The sequence below is a fragment of the Centrocercus urophasianus genome, unplaced genomic scaffold, assembly GCF_019232065.1.
Source record: "Centrocercus urophasianus isolate 14NV4802_14NV808 unplaced genomic scaffold, USGS_Curo_1.0 seq_7, whole genome shotgun sequence".
In the NCBI taxonomy this organism is placed as follows: domain Eukaryota; kingdom Metazoa; phylum Chordata; class Aves; order Galliformes; family Phasianidae; genus Centrocercus; species Centrocercus urophasianus.
This window is the reverse complement of record NW_024885310.1, coordinates 65791-91073: the sequence shown is the minus strand read 5'-3', so window position 1 is coordinate 91073 and position 25283 is coordinate 65791. Positions and strand designations below refer to the sequence as shown.

Sequence of the window (25283 nt, the reverse complement as noted above, 5' to 3'; positions counted from 1 at the left end):
CCCCCGGGCTCTAGTTATGGAATTTATTTATTTTGAAGATATTTGTGAGAACAAGAGGGTTTTTTTGTTTGTTTGTTTGTTTTAATAATCAACACTGAGAACTGTGTTTTTAATAATCAACCTTAATGAGAACCTTCTTTAAGAACCTTAACTGTTGTCAATAAGACTTCTAGTTAGAGCTTTGGGGAAAGTGGGAAAGGAAGAGGAAGAGCTGGGAGAAAGACGGCTCTTTATTATACTCCAATGAATTGGTAGATTATGTCTGGTTGTAGCATTGTGAGACAGTAACTTACAAAGTGGTAGTAAATACAACATGAATTCCTCATTTTTTGCATGTATTTACTCTTACTATGTTTTCAAAGTGCATTGTAGTGTATTGGATTATGTGACATGTCTATACATATGTATCTTGTGTCTTTTCCTATGTATCCATACGTATGATATAATGCCATACATCAGAAGGAGACACAACAGTTTAGGTGATGTGCTCAAGACTATATTTGTTGTCAGTGTATCTGTTGTCATTAGAATCTGAGTTCTGAACTCTTTCTCAGCATTCAGTCTCTTAAAACATGTAGAGTGGTAACACTGAAAAACTGACAGGACTGGAAATCTACTTTGTGTTATAGCAAGCAAAATAAGGAAGAATTAATGTTAAATTTTCAGTCATCTTTTGAAATTTATAGTTACTTTTGCAAGTGGGAACCTGATAGTTTTAAATGAGTCCATTCTTAATTACAGTAGTTATCCTAAATCCTCGATTCAGTTAAAGTACTCTTTAAGTTTAAACGATTTGCTAAATTGAAATCTACATTTGTTTTAGTCACTCATAACCACTTGTTTCCAAATTTAGTTCTTCTCCAATCCCTGTTTTCCCATCATTTGATTATATTTTCCTTGAAGTCACATTTTTACTTAATTAGAAAGGATCTACAGATTTTTTTGTTGTTGATCCTGAAACACAATTGTATGAATGTTTGATATGAATGTCAGATAAAGAAAAATAAATCCAGCATTGACTTTTGATATCAGTTTGTGTAAGTCTCTTGTACTCCTGAAAACTTTGTTCTTCTCAATGTACAAGATGCAAGTGGTTCACTTCAGTATTTGTTTTCTGCTTTGTGATGAATTCCTAAGGATTCTGCTTAAAAGTTTCAGAAATAGGTATTTCATCTGCCATTTAATCTGTTTTTCTTTCTGTAATTTTAAGTCCTGGAGCAAAATATATAGTTAACCACTCATTTATGAGGACAACCGAATCAGTGCATCATCAACTTACTGGTGACTTGACCACCTCCCTGGGTGGGAGGCTAGGGAGGCCATTGAACATTAACTCTTCTTCTGTAGTCTGCAGCACCATTTATCGTGTAAAACATTTGTCAGTCTGTGGCTGCTGCTACATCACTTTTTGTTCCCTTTATGCCCAAAATTTCATGATTGCTATGCCTGTGTTATTGCCATCTACTCAATAGCACATGGGTAGCTGCAGTACACTGGTGATTCTACAATGGATTATTCCTCTGAGAGAAAGATGGCCATCTCACTGCTCAGTTGTTGCAATGGTTTTCAAGGCACCAGGCTCACCTTCAGCTCCCCACTTCCCAGCTCTGCAGACCCCTCTTTGAAGTGACTAAGATAGTGTTGAGTAAGGTTATTACTGACATAGACATCATCTGGTTTCAGTTTTAATGCTGAAGGCAAAGAGACAGGGCATGCTTCTCAGATACAGATGTTCTCAGGATCAATCCAGTTGTCTTTTAAGGATGGATTCAGACCATATTTCTGCCATCTGACAGACACAAGTTTGGCTGTGCAACACTGGCCTACATTCAGAAGTTTATCTTCCTAACCAATCATGGGCACTTAATTAAAAATACCACAGCTTTAATTCTGAAGAAAAAGCTGGGAGAGATAGGAATCAATGGCTCCAGCCTAGCTCTGTGGACACATCTGAGTACTGGGTGCTGCTCAGCACCCAGGCAGGTTTTAAAGAGGAGGGGAGCAGTGGCTAAGCAGAGGCAGACTGTGTGAGACCCGTCTGTTTCTCCTAATCTGCTCTGTTCCATCGTTTCCCTGCAAGGAGCAGAAGTTAGAAGGCCATGCAAGTTTTCTCCTGCTTTGGTCTACTAGTCTTAAAAATAAGAAATGTCTTTATATATCTCTCTTGAATGTGCCTTACTGAAATGGAAATCAGCATGTTACCATACCATTTCACATAGACTTAGGAAGTAATTTTATTTTCCTTTCTCTTCATAACTATATTTTGCAGTTATTATCCTGCATATTAAAATAATATCTGTTGAGATTGGGCTTATGTTTTTTTTCTCTAGTTCTGCTTCTCAATATTAGTTCTCACACCATTAAGGCTGCGCATTATTCTCATCTGAACGTGTTTCCTTTGGTCTGTTCCCATTTGCAATGCCCTGAAGTGGCCACAGAAGTCTAACTCAGTGTGGGTCATTTCACCCACACTGAGCAGAGTAAAAACATTTTTGTACTCTGTACCCACAGTGTTCTCTGCTTTACAAAGACATGACACATTCTGTGGTGTTGTCATCTTGAGTCATCTATCCCTGCCATTTTATATTCTGTGTTTGTTTTAGTGATTATTCCTGTCTGTATTTAATATCTTGCACTCTTCTTTAGGGAATATCATCCTATTTTCTCCAGTTTGTCAAGATAAATATAGCAAAAAAAACATCATCTGTGACACAAAGAGGTTTGATGTCACCAGAGCATTTGATGAGTAAATGTTTACTTCATTGTTCTGTTCATGAATGATATGCAGCAAATAAAACTGTCCTCTAGAGAGGTGGCTTGATTACTCTTCCCAGTATTTTTCCAAAAATGAATGTTATGATAACAGATCTGTAAGTCATGATCTCTTTCTTCTTTTTCTCTTTCTGAACATGACCATCACATTTGTTCTTTTTCAGTCTTCAGATTTTTCATCTATTTGCTGAGCATGTGAAGGATTAGGGCCCTAAAGCCTGGTACCACTATATAAAGCAGTAAAAGCAATGATGTACAAACTGAACGAAGGAGAAATCACAAAGTGAAAAGTTTTTATCAGTCTGTAATTACACAGTAGTATTAGATGAAAAAATAATCTTTTGCCTAAAACAATACCTAAAAAATTTGGAAAGAAAGGCTTAAGTAATAGGGTGTGAAAGGGATCCTGTGAAATCTACCCCAACCTTGAGACATGACCTGAGTGATAGTATTTTGAGTCATTACTTTGAACTATGTTTTGTGCTCTTGTAGTAAAGATCTTTGAGCAAGAGAAGGAGTCATGACTACGAGTGTTGCACGATGCTCTTCTTTATCTTTAGCTAAGGAATGATTGCCTTTGTTTTTTTATTGCTTAATATTTGTGAGTAATAGGTAAGCCATTTAGTGGTTGTACATGCAGATCAGGTTCTCTGTAAGCCTGGAAATACGGAGTGGTTTGCATTTCATGCTCTGGTTCCATATGTGTGCATCAGTTTATGGAAAGCCAGACAGTAAGATTGATGACATTCTACTTTCAAAGCATTTGCAGTTCAAGGTAATTACACAATCAGTGAAGTTAAATGTTTAATAGCTTAATGAGTAATTAATGCTATTCCACAGAAGTTGTTGTGTCTGGTGATGTATGACAACCGGGATGGTGTTACTGAGGAGAGCTAAATTTTCTTGTTGAAATGTGATAATTTGTAGTTACTGTTTTCATGATTTGCTAGAATATAGGTGGATTTTTTTCAAGGACTATCTCTATTTGCCAAAAGTAATCATAATGGCAGGAAGAAAATTGTAAGTATATTCCTAAAAGCAATTGCATTGATGGCTGAGAAAGTATATAGTAGATTTTATGTCTGAAGCTGTTATCACATGAAGGTTGGTCTATTTATATATTGACTTCTGGAAATTACAGAATTCAGCTTTTGTTGTCTAGATATATTAGGATTGAGCATGAATTTTGCGACCAGGTTGTTCTTCTGTTTTGCCACTTAGATGACTGATGTGTTGGGCTGTGAAGAGCTCTATAGGATAACATGTAGAGGGAGAGGTGGAAGGTGCGAGGCTGTGGGGTCTTCCTTGAGATACTTCTGCTCTGTAGTAGTTGGACTAATACAGAGCTAGACTAAGTGCTGAAGTGAAACTATGTGGTTCAGGATCTCTGTAGCTCTTGCTGCATACTGTATTTCAGTCTTTGGAGTTGCTAGTTTTTTTTTTGTTTGTTTGTTTTTTTCCAAGTGATGAGGCTTATACTTTAATTATAATGCTTCTGTTGATTATTCACTGAAGGATTTTTTTTTTTTTATAGTGATGTGAGTATTTCTAGTGGATGTTACCACTCTTGAACATAAAATTTTATTTTTCAGTTTATCAAATATTTGCAATTAGATCTGTCTTCTTATTGGATGTAGGACAAGACTTTAAGGCATATCATTATTGAATTGGATTTTTTAATATTTTAATTTTCTGAGACAATAAAATTACACTTGGTAACTTGATTTTTTCAGGGGGGCCTCAAGAGGCTAGAAAGATGGGCCCGGTTGAACCTGATGAAGTTCAACACAGCAAAGTGTAAAGTTTTGCACTTGGGCTGGAGGAATTCTAGGCATCCATACAGGCTAGAAAGAGCGTTCCTTGAAAGCAGCCCTGTGGAGAAGGACCTGGGGGTCCTAATAGATGAAAAACTTAATATGAGCCAACACTGTGCTCTTGCGGCTTGGAGGGCAAATGGAATCCTGGGGTCCATCAAAAGAGGGGTGGCCAGCAGGGACAGGGAGGTGATTGTCCCCCTCTACTTTGCTCTTGTGAGGCCCCATCAGGAATACTGAGTCCAATCGTGAAGCCCACAGTACAAAAAAGACAGGGAGCTGTTGGAGAGGGTCCAGAGGAGGGCCACTAGGATGATCAAGGGACTGGAGCACCTCCCCTATGAGGACAGGCTGAGGGAGCTGGGCTTGTTCAGCCTGGAGAAAAGAAGGCTGCGGGGTGACCTCATTGCAGCCTTTCAATACCTAAAGGGGACCTACAGAGGGGAGGGGAATCAACTCTTTGAAAGGGTTGATATGTGTAGGACGAGGAGAAATGGTTTTAAGTTGAGGGAGGGGAGATTTAGGTCGGACATCAGAGGGAAATTCTTTACCCAGAGAGTGGCGAGGTACTGGAACAGGCTGCCCAGAGAGGTTGTGGATGCCCCGTCCTTGGAAGTGTTCAAGGCCGGGTTGGATGGGGCCCTGGGCAGCCTGGTCTAGCATTAAATTGCAGGTTGGTGGCCCTGCATGTCACAGGGGGGTTAGGGATTCATGATACTTGAGGTCCCTTCCAGCCATTCTGTGATTCTTTGATTTTTGTGAAGCATATTACCTCTGTTGCATAAATACCTGGCTGATATGTTTTCTTGGTAATTGATAGATGAAAAGATTGATTATTTTTGAGATAACTATCTTGTTGAGATAGGACAGCTAGCATAAGGATATTTTGGTGTCTTCTATCATTGTAGATTAAATACTTGCTTTCATGAAGCGCAAGATTTTTTTTTTTTTTTAGTTTGTTTTAATTTGATTCCTTTTGAAGTAGGGCAAAAAACACTGACTAGTTGAGTTTTGGTGGTGGTGGGTTTTATTATTATTTTTTTTTAATTATTGTTCTCCTGAGTAGCAGTATAGTGTTATTTGCAAGGCTCAGAAAAGTGTATTTAGAAAGTCTTATCTAGATTGTTGCTTTTCCTTATGAAGTTTTCACTGTTAAACATATATTTTGCTATTACATATTTTCTATTTCAAATGCCATATTTTAGTTATTTGTATATATTTTTTTCAGTAACGTTAGAATTATTAAAAATGTGTTAATGTTGGCTATGTGGTAGCAGACTAAGGGTCCAGGAAATGTTGAAAAAATATTTCCAATGTTATTTGCACACACAGGAAGTTTTTTGATATAACAATATATGACATGTAAGAAAATGGAGTGTTATCACTTTACATATTTCCTGGTAAGGATGTTAGATGATCATAGAATCACAGAATGGCTTGAGTCGAAGGGATCTGAAGGATCATCAAGCTCCAACCACCCTGCTGCAGGCAGGGCTGCCAATCTCCATATCTAATACTAGACCAGGCTGCTCAGAGCCCCATCCATTCTATCCTTGAACACCTTCAGATGATGTATTTGTACCATCATTTACTGGTGTCTTTTATTCAACCGAGTCTTCTACTGTTCTGTTTTTTAATAGTTTCATGCAGTTTGGGAAAACACAGGTTCATGAAATGTGAATTTTCTCAGTAATGTGAATTTTCTCAGTAAGTCAGGTGCATTAGCTTGTTGTTGGCAAGATTTTTTTACAATGTGGTTATAAGTTTAAAAAACTGTTATGAATTTTCTAATGAATTGATAATTTTTATTAGGAAAGTTTCTGTATGTAGCCTTAAGAATGTGGATTTGCATTAGGCATTATTGCAATCTTAAGCAGCTAATCTGAGTTCCTGAGTGACAAGGCTACTCGATAGCCAGTACGAGAGTTGAATTTAACTAAATCTAGCAGTTGCAGCTTTAGATTTAACAGGCATTGAATAGCATTCAGCTGCTAATTAATTTACAGTCCTGGTCCAGCTTTCACCAAAATAAGCAGAGTTTTTCTATCAACATCACATTGAAGTGGATGAGGACATTCACACTTTCTAAATAGGATAATAAAGCTTTTGTATATGTCCAGTAGAGTTTAAAAGCTTAAACATATTGTCACATAAAGCGTTAAATAAGTCCAAACTGCCTAAGGGTCAGAGAAAATAGTAGGATTGGTACACCTTATGTAAGTATATATCAGGAAAAAGAGAGGTTTAAAATTAAAAAAAAAAAAAAAAAAAAGAATTTTTAAAAAGAGGACCATACGTAAACATCCCTAGTAATGTCACGTGTATGTTTTGTAACATAGTAATGTGCGTGTATGTTTTCTGAGTTTGTTTCTGCAGGGAAATAATTATTTTTCTTTAGTTAAATCTAAAGTACTTCAATGACACCCCAGCAAACTTCCATTTTGCTTTTATTATAATTGGATTTATGTCAAGGAAAAGCATGAGGACTGGGGAAGGTAGTGTGAAATTTCTACTAATTAAACTGACAAAGGCCTTATTTCCTTTTTGGAATGAGAGATTAAAGTATTGTGGCAGCAGTGAGCATCAAAAAAACATACAATCTGTGGGATTCTATAGAAATTCTATTTGTTACTGATTTTTATTCTTGTTTAAAAGTGCTTGAAATACAACTCAGTGTTCCTAAATGTCATACGTAAGGTTTAGTAGTAATTAAATGGTGTAGCTACCAAAAAGTGCTATTCTCGGTTACATTTATCTTCTGAGAACAGTACGGTTGTGCAATAAACGGTACAATTCTGAAAGGCAAATCTGTGCATTTCTAGGATATTAATAATGCTTACGGAATAAACATAGAAGCTACTGTTTACTGGATAATTTATTCAATTAAGCAGTTGTTCCATCTTCCAGTTAAGTGATTTCCAATTAAAAAGTTGTCCTATTTAGACACTATAATAAATTATAAATTAAAAATTTGTAAACTTAGAATTTTATTTTTCAAACACTTAAGGTTTATTGTAAAATAAAATGCAGTTGAAAATATTACATCTATTTCTAATGGATGTGCATTATTTGTAACCATGCTGTTTTGTCCCTCACCTGATCTGAAACTTATTGTACAGGTATTATAAATTCTTGGACATCCAAAATCATAACACCAAACACATACAGGTGTTGTTTTTATATTGTTTTGGTCTTTGTAGAATCTCACTCTGGTCTCAATTATTTGCTAGAAATACATTTTATACCACTTTGGATTTCTTTCTCTTTGAAATCACATTCGTCCTCTCCTTTTTCTTCTTTATTTTTTAATATTATGCCTGGAAGAATTTAAGTATGGGCACTATGTGTAATGTAATTCACAGTGTGTAAATACATTCCTTTGATCTGGAAAAGTGCGCTTCACAGACAGTAATTGCTCATCGCATTCTTTCACAGAATCACAGAATCACAGTATGGCCAGGGTTGGAAGAGCACTCAAGGATCATGAATCTCCAATCCCCCTGACATATGCAGGGCCACAAACCTCCACGTTTAATGCTAAACCAGGCTGCCCAGGGCCCCATCCAACCTGGCCTGGAACACCTCCAGGGACGGGGCATGAAGGGGATGAAGAATCAATTTATCTCAGTTTTATCAGTAAGACCTGATGTAGCCATTGAATATTCTACAAGAATGCCCAAGAGAAAAGATAGTTTTAAGTTTTCCCAGACCAAGCTTTGCAAAAATTTTTACCTCTTTATGAAAACTGGCCTTGTATTTTGCACTTGTTCCTTATGAAGGGCCTAGGCCACAATGATTGAACAGGCTCCTTCAAAATATTTTTACTGAAAATAGCAGTGAAATAATTGCAGTAAGAATTCAGGCTTCACAGGCAAAAAAAAAAAAAAAAAGAAAAAAAATCAGAAAAAATTTGATCATTCTGCAGTTCAGGGATCGAGATGTAAATAGACATCACTACTTTTAAGTGAGCATTCCAGAAAAGAAACATTTTTAATGCCAGAATTTTATTGTCACTTCATTTCCACTGTATCAATGGCGTTTTGATTCAGTAATCTGTGAAATGAAACAAACAAAATTGAAAAATGCAGATAAAGACCATTCAGTCAGATACTGTGATATCACAAAAAAATAATAAGATTTGATAAATGATGCCCATGGGAAGAGTATTAATACATACCTTTGTCCTTTCCTCCACAAACAAAAAAATCTTTTGCTTAATGTGAGTAGTGTTTTCAGTCCGTGTAAGGTTACTTCATTCTTTCTAATGGCAGGCACCCATTAAATAAATGAAATACTTTCCCGCAAATTTCATTTTGATATGACTGCATTTTCACCAAGAATAATGTCACGACACATTGCTGTGACAAGAAAGAAGCAGTAGCTTCTTCCCTGTAGCTCCTGGTACCTTCTTCATATCGGCTACCTAGATTTCCAGCTACCTAATAATTCATGTCTAAGAAAACCAAACACCCTGAAATTTGTATCTTCTGATGTTTCAGAGACGGTGCTGAATGGAAAAGTTGACTGACCAAGTGACAATCCATCATCCTCTATGTAATTCTAAACCATTTGTGATGCACGCCATCAGAGATGCCATGCTGGCCTCTCATCTACTATGAAAATTGTATTTTGCATAATTTTCTTTTTAATGGAAATTGAAATTATTTAATTATACATACTGTTTTTCAAATGTTGTTTCTCTTTCTGTGAAATTGAAATTTGTATAACTAGGGAAAAAATATTTTCGTAAGTACCAAGAATCAAAACGTTAATGATATGAAAAATTAAGTGTTTTCCTCTTATGTGATAAGTCAAGGCAAACTATGCAAAATCAAGTGAAATCAGTAAATTCTTCTATATTGGCTGCTGTGTTCCGTGCTGATGAGCTAAACCAGTGGTCCATTCTTTTTTGCGTGTGTGGCAGCTCAAAGAAATGTGATGCAATAGAAATTACAGAACTCATTCAAAAGGGACTTCCCTGCATCTGAGAAAGAGGTTGACTTTTGTTTGAAGGCAATATGGTGTAACCATACAGGTTTCTTAGTAACAATACCGTGGCTCTGATTAATTCCCAGATTGAGGTCTGATCCTGTTCTAAAATGTGACTAAGTGGTTCTTCATGTAGTCAGGGAAATACGAATGGCAGGCTTTCGTCATTTGGTCAGACAGTGCAACCTATGCCTAATGCTGGCAGGCATCATCTCTTGAGATCTCTCCTCCCAAAGGACCCTGCAGGCAAATAGTATTGTGCTGTGTAAAAGGCATCAGTCGTCCCACACTGGGTGTGATGACTTTGAATCCAGAGCTCCCCAAATGCTTTTTCACTATATAGCTGCATAACTCACTATTCCTGTGAATGTTCCTTTTGCATCTCAAAGGAAGAAGGTGGAGAAACAAATTTGGAGCTAACCTTTTGTGTACTAGCAGGCAGTGACATCTCATAAGGGGCTCAATGTCTATGAATGTTTGATGGTGATTTCTCTGTTCTATGCCTACATTGATTTTAATATCTTGTTTAAAATAACAAAATCGTGTGCTTAATTAGAAAAAGAAGTGAGATAAATGAACAAATTAATTAAATCTTTGAACATTATTTTTTCAGAATAATACTGTGGCACAGTTGTAAGTACATGCATGGAATTACTTTTCTTCTGGCACAGAAATTAAAAAGTAAACTTGTGTTCATACAAATGGTGCAGACTCAAGTTCATACATAAAAATACACATTTTCTTTGGGGAAAATAGTATCCTTTTGTCTTTTGGCAATCATTTCTGAATCAAATTATGTGTGTTACCCATGAAGTTTACATTTTTCCTCTCATGTGCTGCGTGAAAAATTATGGGATGAAAAGTTACAATGTAATTTTTTTAAATTTTATTAAATATTAATAAATTTTAATATATTAAAAAGCCAAGATTACATTTGCTTTTTCTTCTTTATTCCCACAGGCACAACGGCTAACAGATCTGGAACAGAAACTAGCAGCTGCAAAAGATGAATTGGAAAAGGCAGCCCTTGACAAGGTAAGAAGTGTGACATGATGCAAGCGTGTTTATTAGCTGTGAATGTTTGTACATAGCTTGACAAAAACAAGTGAAAATATTGCAGAAGTTTAGGTATGTGTTTAACAGCACGCACTCGGCTTAAGTCAGTGGAAGTAAATGTTGTGTGATGTTAAATAAAGCTGCAGATTTTTTAAGAAGATGTCAACGGCTTATGGGCTGGCTTGGCCCAGTTCCGTGACCAGTGGGGTGGAGGGATCTGCGGATCCACGCCTCCAGGAAAAAAAAAAAGGTACAGGAGACCCCAAAATAATTAAAAACAGCGGCAACGATCTGAGGAGAAACAAACTAATTTACTAAATACAGTATCGGAATGCAAGATAACACACTATAATACAATACAATTAGAATTGAAGCTAATAAATCAAATATAATGAGAGAGAGAGAGAGAGAGAGAAAGAGAATGTCCAAAAGGTGGATATCTCACCATAAAGCTGAGATACTCAGTCCAATTGAGCAGCAGGGAGACGGGCAGCACCCACGATGAAGAGCAGATGAAAAAGAGTGCATCAGGTGACCTTGCCAGGAGTTATATCTCCTCTCCGTGGCTGCAAAATCCCCTGGGGAATGTAGTTCTTCTCTTCTGGGCAGGTACCCAGGACTTGAGCATAAAACCATGACAGAAGAGAAAAATCAGGTTGAAAAGGTCTCAGAGGCTTCTAAAGAATTATTACCTTTTCACTAAAGTATTTTTCTGGTTGTCAGTACCACAGTAACTGAGGATTTACTTCAACTTAAACAGTAATCACAGAAGCATTATCCAAACCTGTGTGCATTGCTGGCCATGTAGTAGTTGTTTCTTGCAAGTACATTCAAGTGACCTGCTCCTCATATTAATTGGGTAATCGTATTCACTTTGCACATGCGTACACACTCACAGGCATGCTCTCTCACTAGTGCCAGTTGCTGTTTAGTGCAATGACAAGGGGAGAATACTTGGAAAAAAAGTCTTCTAAATGTACCCTTTCATTATAACGTGGACAGCTGTGAAGGAGAAAGCAAAAAGCATTTGACATCAGGAATTTCTAATGAGTAGTAAACCAGTCTGCAAATTAAATGGGGGCTTGCAGCATGCTCAACTGACTTCTCTGACCCTATGTTTCTTTCCTAGTAAACATTATGGAATTTTAATTTATGCTAGGTTATAATTCTTCAGGTTTTTTCCTCATGACTGGCATCATCTTCTGGTAAATTACCGTTGAGAAAATCCATGGATGGCGTCAATAGTTCATTTGGTTTAGGGGGCATGGTGGTGATGGAATGAGTTGAAGGTTGAACTCAATAATCTTACTGGTCTTTTCCAAGGTTTATGATTCTGTGATGAGAAAGAGGCATGGAAATAGAGAATGAAAAGTGCAAAGCTCATAAAAGTGGAATTGTGAAAAAGCTCTTTGAGACACAGTGCCCATGCTTATTCTCACTGCAGAATAGTAAGATCATTTAAGTTTTCAAATACCTTTTCTGCCCTGGTCAAGAGTTTTTCTCTGTGAACTAAAAACAGTTGGAGATCAGTGCAGTGAAGATGTTGACGAAGTTAGCATGTGCAGTAGGAATGGGGTTGATGTAGAGAGAACAGTGTTTTTTCAGAACATGAGCTGTACTGGAAAAGATTAATTGAGTAACCGAGTCTCAAAATGTGACTATAAATTGGCATAGAACTGTATTGTACTTTTGGGAGGGTATGAAACTTCTGTTTTTAATATTTGCTTTAAGTATTGTTTGTGCAGACAGAAGATTTAATGTCTCACATTTGTGTATTCGTACTGCAGCGTTTTTCTAACTCCCATGATGGGATCCTGAGAAGCCTGACATTTTTTGTTTTGCTACAGCCCCATTTGTTCTATACTAAGTCCAACTCTGTCTCGTCTCAAAAGTATAAGGAGGAAAACATAAAGACATGCATATCATCTTGACAGTATTTATGACTGGCCATAGCCATAGCAAAGCAAGCATTGAAGGACAGGAGAGGGGGGTGAAAGGATAAGTAATTATCTGGAGGAAATTATCTGGAGATAAATTTCTGAGGACCAACACCTCTACCTTAACTTCTTCCTGGGGTCAAGAGTCTACTTATCTCTGGAAGATTCTGGAAGAGCCCTTTTTATAAAAGCTTCCCTACAAAAGTAGTAGGGAAGTATTCCCTACTAAATGTTTGCTGATTTTTCTCAGAGCCTCTCAATTATAAGATACATTCCCTATTTGAATTTAGTGGAGGTTTATCTGACATAAAACATAGGATCTAACAATACTTACTTAGCAAGTAAACTAAAACAAGATTTTGTGTACCATATCTCATTGTTCATGATTCATATTTGTGAAATATTTTTAACGTTGTATACATAATATTTGAAAAATGTAGCATGCACTATTTTACATATGCATGTATTTCCCATCAGCTTTAGTCATGATATGCCTCAGAGTCCTTCAAAAAAATCTTTAAAGGCCAAAATGTGTGGTTGTATTATGTGTTTATAGGTAGATTTTTAATACCAAGAACAAAAGCAAGATTTTTTTAAGGCCAAATGCTGTTTAACTCCCCCTGAGACAAGTGTGATGAAGGCAATAAATAATATTTGATTCTCCAAACGACTTGCAGTGATTGAACAAAGATTTTAAAATGGGACCTCCTCAGTGAGTAGTTATCTCACTGCTCTTATTGCCTCAACTTTGTTCAGTGTCAGACTGCTGCTTTCATGAGTACCTCTTTATTTATGAGTAAAACAGCAGTATTATGGCTCAAGCTACAGACACTATCATGTAATTATGAGAACAATTCACCAATTAAAAGGTGTAGATTGGCTTAAAGTACAGTAATGGATGTGGACAAATCACAGCCTTAACAGGTGGGAAGTCCTGCTATACAGCATAAAAGCATAATAGGCACATGTATATACATGAGTGTAGTTATCCTTCTGTGGGATTAAAATCAGTCTTTATAATGTAGAAAAATACTAATTAACCTGAACATTATAGGCAAAATTCCATGCAAAGTCTATGTCTTTGCAGTACTTGCAAGTGTCTACTTCTCTCTACTAAATATTATATGTAAAAATCTGGACATGATGAGATTTGGTAGGTGGTATATTTGTTCCTTTAATGATAAAATAGAATTCAGTAAGTATTTGCAATAACCAATACAGATAAAATTCAGAGATAAAAGGGAACAATGCAAGAACTTTTTAGATATTTTGGTGTATAGTGCACAGTAACTTAATATAAAAAACACATAATTGTGCTAGTAGTAATGGAAAGAAATAGCAGCTGTTATTTGTAAATGTTAGCCTTAATACAAAAAGATAAAGCAAGTGGCTCCATTCATAATTACACATCTCAGAGAAGTGATGTTTTCTTGTTTTCCCCAGGATTCACAGCTGAAAGCTCTCAAGGACACTGTGAAGTTTTGCCTGTCCTCCGTTCTGCGCAATCAACCTACTGCTATACATCGAATCCCTTCAAAACCAACAGAGAAGCTGACATCCTCAGCTACAGAGGGCTCAAAAGTTCAATTTCCAGTAATAAGCACCAAGGTATTGTATCTCCCTCGCTCTTTTTTTTCAAGTATCTGTGAGAGTTTGTCCTGTAAGAGCATCAAACTGGAACTAAGAAGGATTCAAAATTCATTGCAAGATTAGGATGAATTTTAAGCCAATTCTAATAATTCTAAGCCAAATTTTGGTATCAGTAAAGTTTCACAGTGTTGGGAAATGAGTACTTTTATTTGCTGAGAAGCAGAATTCCATCTATTGCTTGCTAAATGAGCTGTGTCTGCATAACAAATCTACGAGGAAGATGGATTTACATCTAAAGCAAGAATGGAAATTCATGGGATTATTTACCTGCCAGGCACTGATAATGTGTTTGTGGTACTACAGCACTGAACAGTGAGGCACTTTTTGTTTTTCACAAAAAAAGCCATGACAAAGCCAATATAGAAGAGTAAAGCAGGTTGGTATGTTCAAACAGAATTTGCCGAAAGGGCTGCAATAATAGGCCAGGGAATATTTGATTTGCAGAATACATCCAGGAAATAGGAACAACAGTTCAGGAGTAAATATGATTAAAAAACTGGTTTCTAAAGCATTCTGATTCTATAAGTGAAAGCATTTTATCACAGTTGAGATATACAGTGATAGACAGATATTCAGATAATTTCCATCTCCAGGGTTGCATTTTGCTCATCTATTCGTGTGATTCAGTACATTTAGACTGAGTCTAAGGAAGAAAATTTTACAGCAGGATGGTGGAGCATTTGTTTCATTTTTCCCTTAAATTCTACAACTCTTTCGTGAAATATAAAAAGAGATTGCCAACTCACAGTCAGTTTGTAATTTTTTATAGCAGCTGTTGATATGCACCATTAGTACAGAGATTGAAGCCAAAAATCAGAAATCTTTCTCTATGTAATTAAAACTGAAATGTAATGTCAGAAAGTTGAATATGATTATAAAGCTGGATCTCATGTTGCTTCTCTTACCATATTGATTGTAGGTTCCTTAACTATTTCAAAGTGAGAAGTCTTCACTTCGTAAACCATTACCTCCAGAAAGAAACCAGCTTATTATTTAGTAACAGCCCATGAGGATATTAGACCTCACTTAGATTAAAACAACTGGTTCTCCATTCTGAAGAAGGATGGACTCAAGGATATGCAGACTGAGATTTCAGGAGCATATAGTCCCTGGCACAGCAAAGGAATACACATAGAGTTTGGAACAGAATTTATGACATTTGATTGAAAAACAAAATTATCTCCATTCTTTTTCCAGTCAATAATCAAATTGATTTTGTGTTTAATGTTCCAGTTTATGAAATATAGCAATATTTCTATGTAGCAGTCTGAGTTCTTTGTATCACAAGAGTGCTTGAATAACTTATGCTCCCGCTTTAATAGACATTGCTCACATTTCTCTGCACATGGCATATGCCATGAAAACATCTGCAAAAATGATGGTTCTGAGTCCTGCTCTTCCTCACACTGATACCTCATTATTATAAATCTGTGCATTATCTGTGATTATAAAACCACTGAAATCTGCTACTGTAAAATAGGTTGTCAAGTCAGCATAGCCAGTCCAGAATGTCTGCATTCAAGCCTTATTATGGAAGGCATTTTTCTTATTTTTTTAAAAGAATAATATCCATTCTCATGTATCTTTTCCTTGTTGTTTTTTTTTTTAATCTTGCAGACTAAGTCAATCTAACTACATTGTTCTAACTACAGACAGTGTTCTTTCTCTATCACATTTGCATAAATATTTTAATATACCAGGCTCGTATTCTGGTAAGTGTAATTGTGTTTGATTATTTTTCCTACGTGAAAATGAGAAATTCATATGAGCATCTCGTAACTGAGATGCAGTTGAACTTTGAGGAAAGAAATTATCAGTTGTCTGGTAAATACCTTCTAAGATATTCTCATCCTACATAAGAAGTTTATTCTAAAATAGTCACATTTATTTTAAATCCATGGAAGTGTATGACATCTGCATTACTTAGATATGCAGTCATCTGTGAGGTTGGGGCACTTCTCACTAAAAACAGTGGCAATAAGAAGGTTGTATTTTTGTATTGAGAGCTGGAAATCACAAAATGAGTGCTTGCTAGAGAAGATGTTTAAGATAAGAACATGATGCAGAAAGGATAATTAGGAAAATAAATTTCCAAATTTCTTGTGAAGGTTCATTATAAAGATTTGATTTGCTAAAGTGTCTTTTTTTTCTTTCAAGAGACTGTAAGATAAACGCAAAGAGATTCAAAAATTAGTGCATAAATGCACATAAATCACTAAAATCAAAAGTTTAGTTCCCTTGAATTGATTAATAGTAGTGCATTTTGCTACACCTTACCATGTACAATTTACAAAAATATAGAGAGAAGGCACTAATATTTCAGACAAAACCCATTTTACCTATCCTGTAGCCATCATAACACAGATTTCACTCGTGAAAGCAGTTCCCAAAGGCTGTCTGCATGCGAATTCATTGCCACTAACATCTCAAAGGAAACCCCACAAAGGAAAAAACTAAGAAAGGTGGTCATTAATCCTGAACTATGAGGTCTTGATCTTTCTAGATTGTTGACAATTCTTTGTATTCCATAGTTTCTTTTCACACCATAATGTCCCAGCTAGTAACTGTCTGTCTACTGGAAGTGGAGAATGCTCCCAAGTGAGTTTGGAGTTGCCAAATGCAACAGCTGCAGCTGCAACTGTCTTGTGTCATCCCTGTGACACACTGGGGAGAAGGAAGAGGGCTAGAAATCTTTGAAAGGAAGATTTCTGATCTCTAGATGACCGCCTAAGGACTCAAAGCTTTACAGCCATTTAGGTACATCTAGGTAGATTATCATTAATGGATGAAAATCAACTAGGCTACCTGCTGTGGGGAACATGGGTTGGGATCATCTGTGAATCAGAGTACTGGTATTGACATCCAATTGAGGCCTCTTCTGTATTAACTGTAGCTTGGCATATGGAACAACTCTGATGTTTTAGATGTGTTTTCAAGTATATGGATTCACTAGGTGGAATGCTTTCTTACTCAATTTGTTCTAATTTTCCTTTCTGGAAAAGGGTAGCATTACACTTAAATTAATACAGTTTTTATAATGATGGCTATCATTCAAATATCTTTGGCTTCTTTGGCTGTGCAGTGTAAATATACCTGTGCCCTAAATGCAAAGAAAAAATGAGCTTGAGTCATTCAGAATATTAATGAAAATGAAGCAGAAAAACAGCTTCTATTTGCAGTAGCAAGGTTGAATACATAAATAATGGGCAGTGCAATTAAAAGAATAGCGGAATAATGGCAGCTAGTTTGCTCTAGGGTGTTTTTGTCTAACATTTTTTTGCATATTCCCCACATAAATTCCTTCATAAATGCCCTGTGGTTTTGTGTGTTTTGTGGACTGCAGTGTTCTAGGAGTAAAAATAGCCAAGAATTTCAAACTGTGAAGAAGAAAATAACAGCCCCATAGTCCCCTACTGCACATGGCTGGAATGAAAGACCACCAACAAACACCATGTGTGTCCAAGTTCTGACAGAGGAAACAGGCTGAAGAATGAGAACTGCCCTTCTGTAGAAATGTAGGGGAACTATCATTCCGATGTTGCATTTGTGAATATATTTTGAAAAGATTTAAAAATCTACAAGAAGTTACATTTTCCTGGTAGTAACTGCTGCAAGAGCTGTTGCCTCTGCTTCTATTGCTGTGACTATTATAGGTACCAGTATACACTGATCAATGTAAAAAATCCAGAAAAGTAGGAAGTGTGGTGTCCCATCTTTCTTTCATCTAGAAATAATCATGCCCAATCAAAATGAGATCAGGTAATGTTATATCAGTATTAAGCCCACAGAAGTGTTCTTGTGGGGTGCAAAGGAATGAGAGCTTGTGAAACTCTTCAGAGAAGGTACAGGTCTGAAAATGTGGTCACTCTGAAAAGCATTTTGGAATGGTCATGTAGTAACTCAAGAACATGATTTATTGTGTTAGTATGTCTTAGTATTCAGGTTAAACATAAGCTTACTGTTAGTTTGAGAGCATAGATACTGAGCCTCTACTGCAAATACTGAGCAAGGTTACTGAAAGCAGAAGATGATGTTACTGCCTTCTTCTGTGCTTCTTTACAAATTTTATCTGGGTTTTAGATTTTCCTTTGTGGGGGATTTTTTTGGTAATTGTTCTTTGTTCTGTTGCTGGTTGTATTGGTGTTTGTTTTTATTTTTTTGTTTTTTGTAGTTGTTGAGTTTTTGTATTTGTGGATGTCATTTTTTAAATCTAGAAATGATCTATTTGTGAAATCAGAATATTTATTAGGCTCTAGGACTTATTTCATTCTACAAAGGTAGAAACGATTGATAGAATGATTCTGTATGAAATAATAAGTAGTTAAATATTTGTACTGAATACCAGTTATAGAAAAATCTCATATCATATCATTGATAATACTGAATAATGATAACTGACTAGAAATGTAGAAAGAACTTATGATTACATGCTTACATTTCTTCAAATGCAGAAATATTTTGAAAGAATAAAGATGGATTAGGAATGTGTAAGTTGGGTCCAGCCCATGTTTTTGAAGACAGAACAGAAAATTTTTTAGTCATTTTAAATTACTATATATTACAGCCTAGAAAACTGATATAATACCTTCAGATTCATGAAAAATTAACCAGCTGAATATGGAAATATATTATATTTTGCTGTAGGTCAAGAAAGAAACTGTATTCTCCTGGATGAGGAGCTACAAGATATGGTTTAATAGCTTGTGGTAGCAATGGTAATGGGTGGACTAAATGATCTTTTAGGTCCTTTCCAACCTTGAGATTCTATGATTCTATGAAGTTAAATGAGAACAAATTACACAGAAAGTAGTCTGTTTTCTAAAATTAAAGCTATTACCAATCTGTTCGTTTATCATGATATTCCAGTTTAAATGAAGGTTCAGACCTTGAAAAAAAAAACTTGCATATTCATTGCTCAAGAATATGAAACAACAATAATACAGCTATGAATTTATTTTCATAATTGTAAGAAAGGTTAAGACTCTAAAAGATTCTCTAATGCATCTGATTATTTTTATTCAGGGTGGCCTTGGTTGTTACAACATGCTGAAAACATAACTTGGCAGTTATTTTTCTCCAGGCAGTAAATTTCTAACTGACATTCATAGAATCATAGAACAGCATGGGTTGGAAGGATCATTATGACATTGTGTCTGGAAGCATTCCCAATTTAGTCAGTATTACCCCTGTCTCTAGGGACCAAATAACAGGTAGAAGTTAATGAGATATTACTGGCATGTGCAGTTTCAGTGGCCTGCTGTTGGTTGCATTTGGCATTGAGATTGGGAAACAGTAATTAAAATAAGCAATTACTAAATGCAGAGGAAGCCATGTTTATAATATGCAGTAATGACATAATATAACTCTTTCCTCATACGTGATCACTATGAGAATAAAATAGTGTTGAAAAATGACACCTTCCACTGTTATAGATTTTGATTTCAAAGCAGTGAGTAATACTTGTGTCCTCCGAAGGTACTTGCCATAGAAATCCCAAGTACTGAGTATCTGCAAGTCTAACGTATGAAGAAATTTGTCTTGAAAAAAATGAAAAACTGTAATTAAAAGAGCGTGACTAGCATGACCTATTCCTTCACGAAAGTCTTTCCTGTTCTGCTTTCTATGGCTGTCTTTTGGCTTATAGACTTTCATTATCTTTAGGATCAACTGGATGCCAACTTGTATTACTTTTTCATTAATAATGGTTCATAAGAACATGGCAACCCTTTCTTGTATCTTTTATTTCTTGAATTTACCTCACATTGAATATGATTTTGTTATTTGCTCAGGCCTTTCTCAGTGACTGATTTTTAATAAAATTTTATTATATGCTGGAAAACATTTAATACCGGACATCATTAAACTGAAGCTCTTTGATTTTACTGCTTACTTTAAATAAGTCTTCATTATTAGCACATTATCTTGACACTGTATTAGTTTTAGATTTTTTTTTTTTTTTTTTTTTTTAACTAAGTGTAGTCAAGGGAAAGTGGAGGGGAAAAAATAATAGCACCTGGCAACTCTTACTCCATGTCCCAGAACAACATCATTCTCATTTAATAATGTCATTATAAACATTATCATTTAAGTTTTAGTGGCGTGATCTTTCTCATTCTCCACATTTCATAGATCAGCTTTCTGACCTCTCCCTAACTTGTTACAGGTACCAGACCCTAGTGCCTTAGGCCTACTGCAAGCTTTAACAAGTTTATGGACAAACCTGTTTTTTCTTTTCCCTATCAGAAGGGAGAAAGAGGAGATCTCTTGATGGCATTCCAGGTGTTACTGTCCTATGCTACTCATCTCTCATATCAAGCCATGATCTTTTTTAAACATATTTTTAATTATTGTTCTCTCCTAGTTACAGTGAGTTACAGTGGTTGGGAGAAAATACAGTGCTTATAATTTTATTCCAAGTTGCATTTAGCAGAAAGATAGTAACACATTGCCTTATCTTGTGACTCTCCACTGGTGTTTGTGACTGGTTCCATTAAAAACATATGGATATGTAAGAAGGTTGGCCATTGTAAGACTTCATTTTGTTAGATGAGAGCAATTAGAAAGAAACTGAATTTACTTTCCTTTGCAATTCCATTTAAGGATATCTACTTCAAGAATTATTATTATTATACATTTTCTCACAATATTACATGTAAAAAGATTTGAAATCTGTGGAGGGTCTAATTAATCACTTTAAGAGGCTTTCCAGTTTGAATGTAATTGTGAAATGACTCCCAAGGGAATTTCTCTGCCCGAGGATGTGTTCATGGTGTAGATGATAATTATTAATGTTGGCATCCTCTGTACAACATCTATTATTAATCTATTGTTACAAAGCTTCACTTTAAATGTATATATGAAACCAGATGGGGAACATTAGAGATAGTTAAATGTTCTTTTATTTTAGGAAAGATATGATTTGGAAAATGTCAGAAAGATGTGTCATCAATTGATTCTCGAGAACTGAGTATTTTAGCTATTAATAAAAATAGAATTTTCTAGTAATTTAATTAGAGCAATTGCACTGAACCACCAAACATAAGAAATACAGAATAGGCCTAAGACATTCAAATTCAGTTTAGTTTTGAGCAATTTAAGAAATAGCCTTCTGACCTAAAACTGAGGAATATGTTCTTGGAGAATACTTCCTTTGGTGAACCCAGATCCTTGGAAAGACGTATTCTTTGTTACTGGATTGTGACCTCTACCTTTATTGGGTAATCCAAAACTGGTTTAATGCAACCATATCTGCTTACATTTATTCATATATTTATTCAGAGATGAATTTACTAATATGCACATTTATCTATAATGTTTTCTAGTTTTTCTCTTTCCTGGAGAAACTGTTTGCCTTTCATTAAGCACTGACAGTTAACAATTCATTTTTCTGTGCTTATTTACAGTGGATTCTTATGTACCTATATAGAAAAAATCCATGATTGATATGTGTATTAAGGAAAACTCTATCCCATTGTCAACAGCAAACTTGTAATGGATTTTTGGTCGTAGGTTATTTGGGAGAGAAGTCAAATGAGAGGAAAAATTTTTGTTAGATAATACAAGGCAGCAAAATGTAGTAAAGATAATCCTACTATAAACTATTTGAAAAAGAATTGAAGTACTTCAAGGCCTGTAAAAGTGACAGTGTGACACAGAACTAATCCTTTAGATAGCTATGTGTTAAAAAAAACAGTTATGTCTTTGCTATATAAACAGTCATCATTTCTCAAGTTGTCCCCAGTTCTTTTGCTGGAGTTAGAGAAACAAAACAATAAAATTTTATGATTGAAACAGAAATGATTAATGATATGAATGCTAGAAGTCTATTAGAAAGTTTCTCAACAGTACAATTAGCTCAAGATAATCTTGATGTGCAACATGACAAATCCACTCATATTTTTAGGTCAAATGATTACAGCCTTCAGATAATGTAAGTCTTCTCTTGGCCATTTTAAAGATTGTTCTGCTTTACCTTTTAGCTTGATCATGTCGGTGTGCTGGGTGCAATATAGTGCCTTGGAAGCAATTCAGCAATGATATTTTTATACTTTTAAGTGTATACAGTGAGATACACATATCTATGTGATGTAAATAAAGGTTTTAGGATCAACTTTTGAGAAATTTATGGAAAGGCATTCTGTAGAGGTGAAATGATAGAACTGTAAACATGACTGAATTGTAGTACCATGAGATCTAAACTTGGGACTGAAATTCTATAGGGCTACAGAAGTGTATTCTCTAAAATCTGTGACAAGGACAAGAGGTTAATTTAAGGGAAATGTCCACACAGAAGGATCATAGGATTTAAAAAAAGAAAACCAACAGCAACAGAAGAAAGGATCTCTAATGGTACCTAATTTTTAGTGAATGCTGAGCAGGCTCAGCTTACCCTGAGATGGTTCCAGTGGTGCCTAGGATTTAGGAAGAGCAAATTCATAATATATTGCCAACATCTTCCAACAGCAGTCAGCTCTCCTCAGAATGCTCACTGTATCTTTAGAGGCAGAAATAGCCTTCAGGGAATGTTGGTAGTATTACCCATGCTGATTTGAAAGAAAGCAAATTCCATAGCAGGAGTGCACTTCTCTCAACTATAAAAAACAGGATTAACTAAAGCTGGGCCTGCTAAGGGAGAAGAGAAGATCTAGTGAAACTGCGTTAATTTTTTGACTGGATTATATAAAGCATAACTTTCTTTTTTAATTAAGGCTGTTAGTACACACACTTTTGGCTGTTAGTACACACTCATGAAAGATATGTTTTTCAAAAGGTATTTTTCTCCTCTTCACTTATCAGCCAATTGATTAAAATGAGACAGAAGCTGTAGGCAGCTGTCAGAACACCTCCCTGCCTACACACAAAACCCAACAGATAATCACATTCATTCCATCGAATGCTCATTTGAAGACCGTGGAGCCCGTTGCCAGCCTTGGCTGGATTGTCCTACACATCTACTGTATAGTCCAGATTTGGCATCTTCTGACTTCAATATGTTTAAACTGATGAAAGACAGGCTACATGGGCAACATTTTCATAGCAGTGATGCTATCATAGCAGCTGTGAAACTGAGTTTCTTTCACTGGTGCAGATTTTTACAAGCATGGCATTCAGGCTCTTGTTCATTGCTGGCAAAAAAAAAAAAACAAACAAAAAAACCCTAACAGCAGAGATTGTGGAAAAATAGTGTCTTGTAGCTGACAATTTGTTCAACTAGTGTTATTGTACTCTTTGTATCTGTTGTGGTTATGGAAATTAATAATAAGCATTATTTTCAGGGAGATCTTATCCTCTACTGAAGAGCAAACAACCAATGGGCTAACCTCAGATGAGAAATTATTAGACTCTCAATTCTAAAAGTAGTTATTTTTCATTGAATTTTCATAAATGTGAGGGTCACTGACCCTCGAAGTTGAACAGTTGGGGTTTTTGCATTCCTGGGATGCTGTGCCATTTCAAATAATGCTGGAATACCATCTGTTCTCAAATCTCTTATTTTTTTACGTTGTGTATTCCCTCATGCTTTTAACTGCAGTCTTCAGTTCTGTTATCTAAAGAAAATTATAAAAGTCTTCTTCATTTAGAATCTTCCTTCTAACTCCACAAATTGTCAGCACCTAAAATTTTATAGTGGTAGAATTGTCCTGTACACAGAATATGCCTGACTATCCTCTAGCCAAGCATTAAAAGATTTCAGATGACTATAGTTTAGTTCCGTTATCACCAGTGTCAAAATACGCTTTAAAAAGCTTTTTCTGCTTAGTCAATTCTTTATTCATAAGTAGGCACACTGCAGAAACGTGTAAGCAAGAGCAGTGTAGGAGCCCAAATGATCTTGTAGAGTAAATTTAGCTTGTCAGAATGTACTCAGAATTAAATGTTACTGTGTTATTACTGGGTTTGTATACACATATATTTTATATTCCATGGTAGTAAGAGCCTTAAGAAAATGTTATCTGATTGGTTTCATGAAAAAAAGCAAAATACATGCTTCAGAAAACTTGCAGTGACCTTCTGATCTGAAGATAGCAGCAAGCATAGTAATAGTTTGTTCAACAGCAACTGTGAATCCTAGAAGAAAATGTAGGAAAAATGCATACAAAAAAGAACAAACCTATTGCTGCCTCTACCAAAACTGTCACTCTATGAAATGATCAGATGGGTTTTGCCATGAGAAAGGCATTTTTTCAGCATCTCCTTAAGTGGCTGTGGCTATAAACATGGTACATGCAGAATTCAACACAAGATGTCAGCACATGTTTTTATAGCCAACATATAAACAATATGCAAAATGCTAAGTATTCCAGGCTGTGTCCTCCTTAGTGTGCTCCACTTCTGACACACTATCTCAGTTTTTACTGTGTTCTCTTTATAACCTGTCAGTTAGGGAGAATAAGAAACGGGTCATTATCATGTCCTATTTGTAGGAAAAATAATAACTAGTAGTTTGACTGATTGCATTTAATCTCAATCTTATGTTCTCTTTCATACTTGAGTGTGCACACATATACAGGCACACAATTATATCTGAATCAATGTGTTACATAGCATAAAATATAATCTTGATGTAAATTATAATAAACTATGATATATAAACATACAGACACTTGTGAAGTACGCTATTTAGATTCTTGCATGATAGTCATTATTGACTGAAACTTCAACTTGGACTGTCAATGCTTAGCTCTATTAGAACCCAAAACTTTGTGGTATATGCTATCTTCCTAGTGCTCAATTTTCCTAAGCGGACTAACTGACAGCTGTCTACAGTAATTTTCAGTGTTTTCCATTCTCACATGTTTCATACAATATGTATAATTGCCATAAGGGAAGGAAGTGTGGTGTATTGTCTTCATCTTATGGCCATTACTTTTGTGGGTTTCACAAGCTCAATATGAGGACAAGAGATTGCCTAGAGGAACTGTGGTTGCTCTCTCCCTGGAGGTGTTCAAGGCCAGGCTGGATAGGGCTTTCAGTAACCTGGTCTAGAGGGAGGAGTCCCTGTCTCTAGCAGGGGGATTGAAATTGGATGATCTCTAAGATCCCTTCCAAACCAAACCATTTTATT

The 25283-nt window shown here is 35.7% G+C and overlaps 1 protein-coding gene across 4 annotated transcripts in view; it reads left to right on the top strand.

Moving 5' to 3' along the window:
* Window positions 1-25283, top strand: part of LOC122170479 (leucine zipper protein 2-like) — a 221439-nt gene that overhangs the window by 186714 nt on the left and 9442 nt on the right. For all 4 annotated transcript variants that reach the window (XM_042837342.1, XM_042837341.1, XM_042837339.1 and 1 more), the window contains 2 exons: window positions 10536-10610; window positions 14012-14176. In XM_042837342.1, the coding sequence (XP_042693276.1) occupies window positions 10536-10610; window positions 14012-14176 (240 nt within the window). The remainder of the gene's footprint in view (window positions 1-10535; window positions 10611-14011; window positions 14177-25283) is intronic.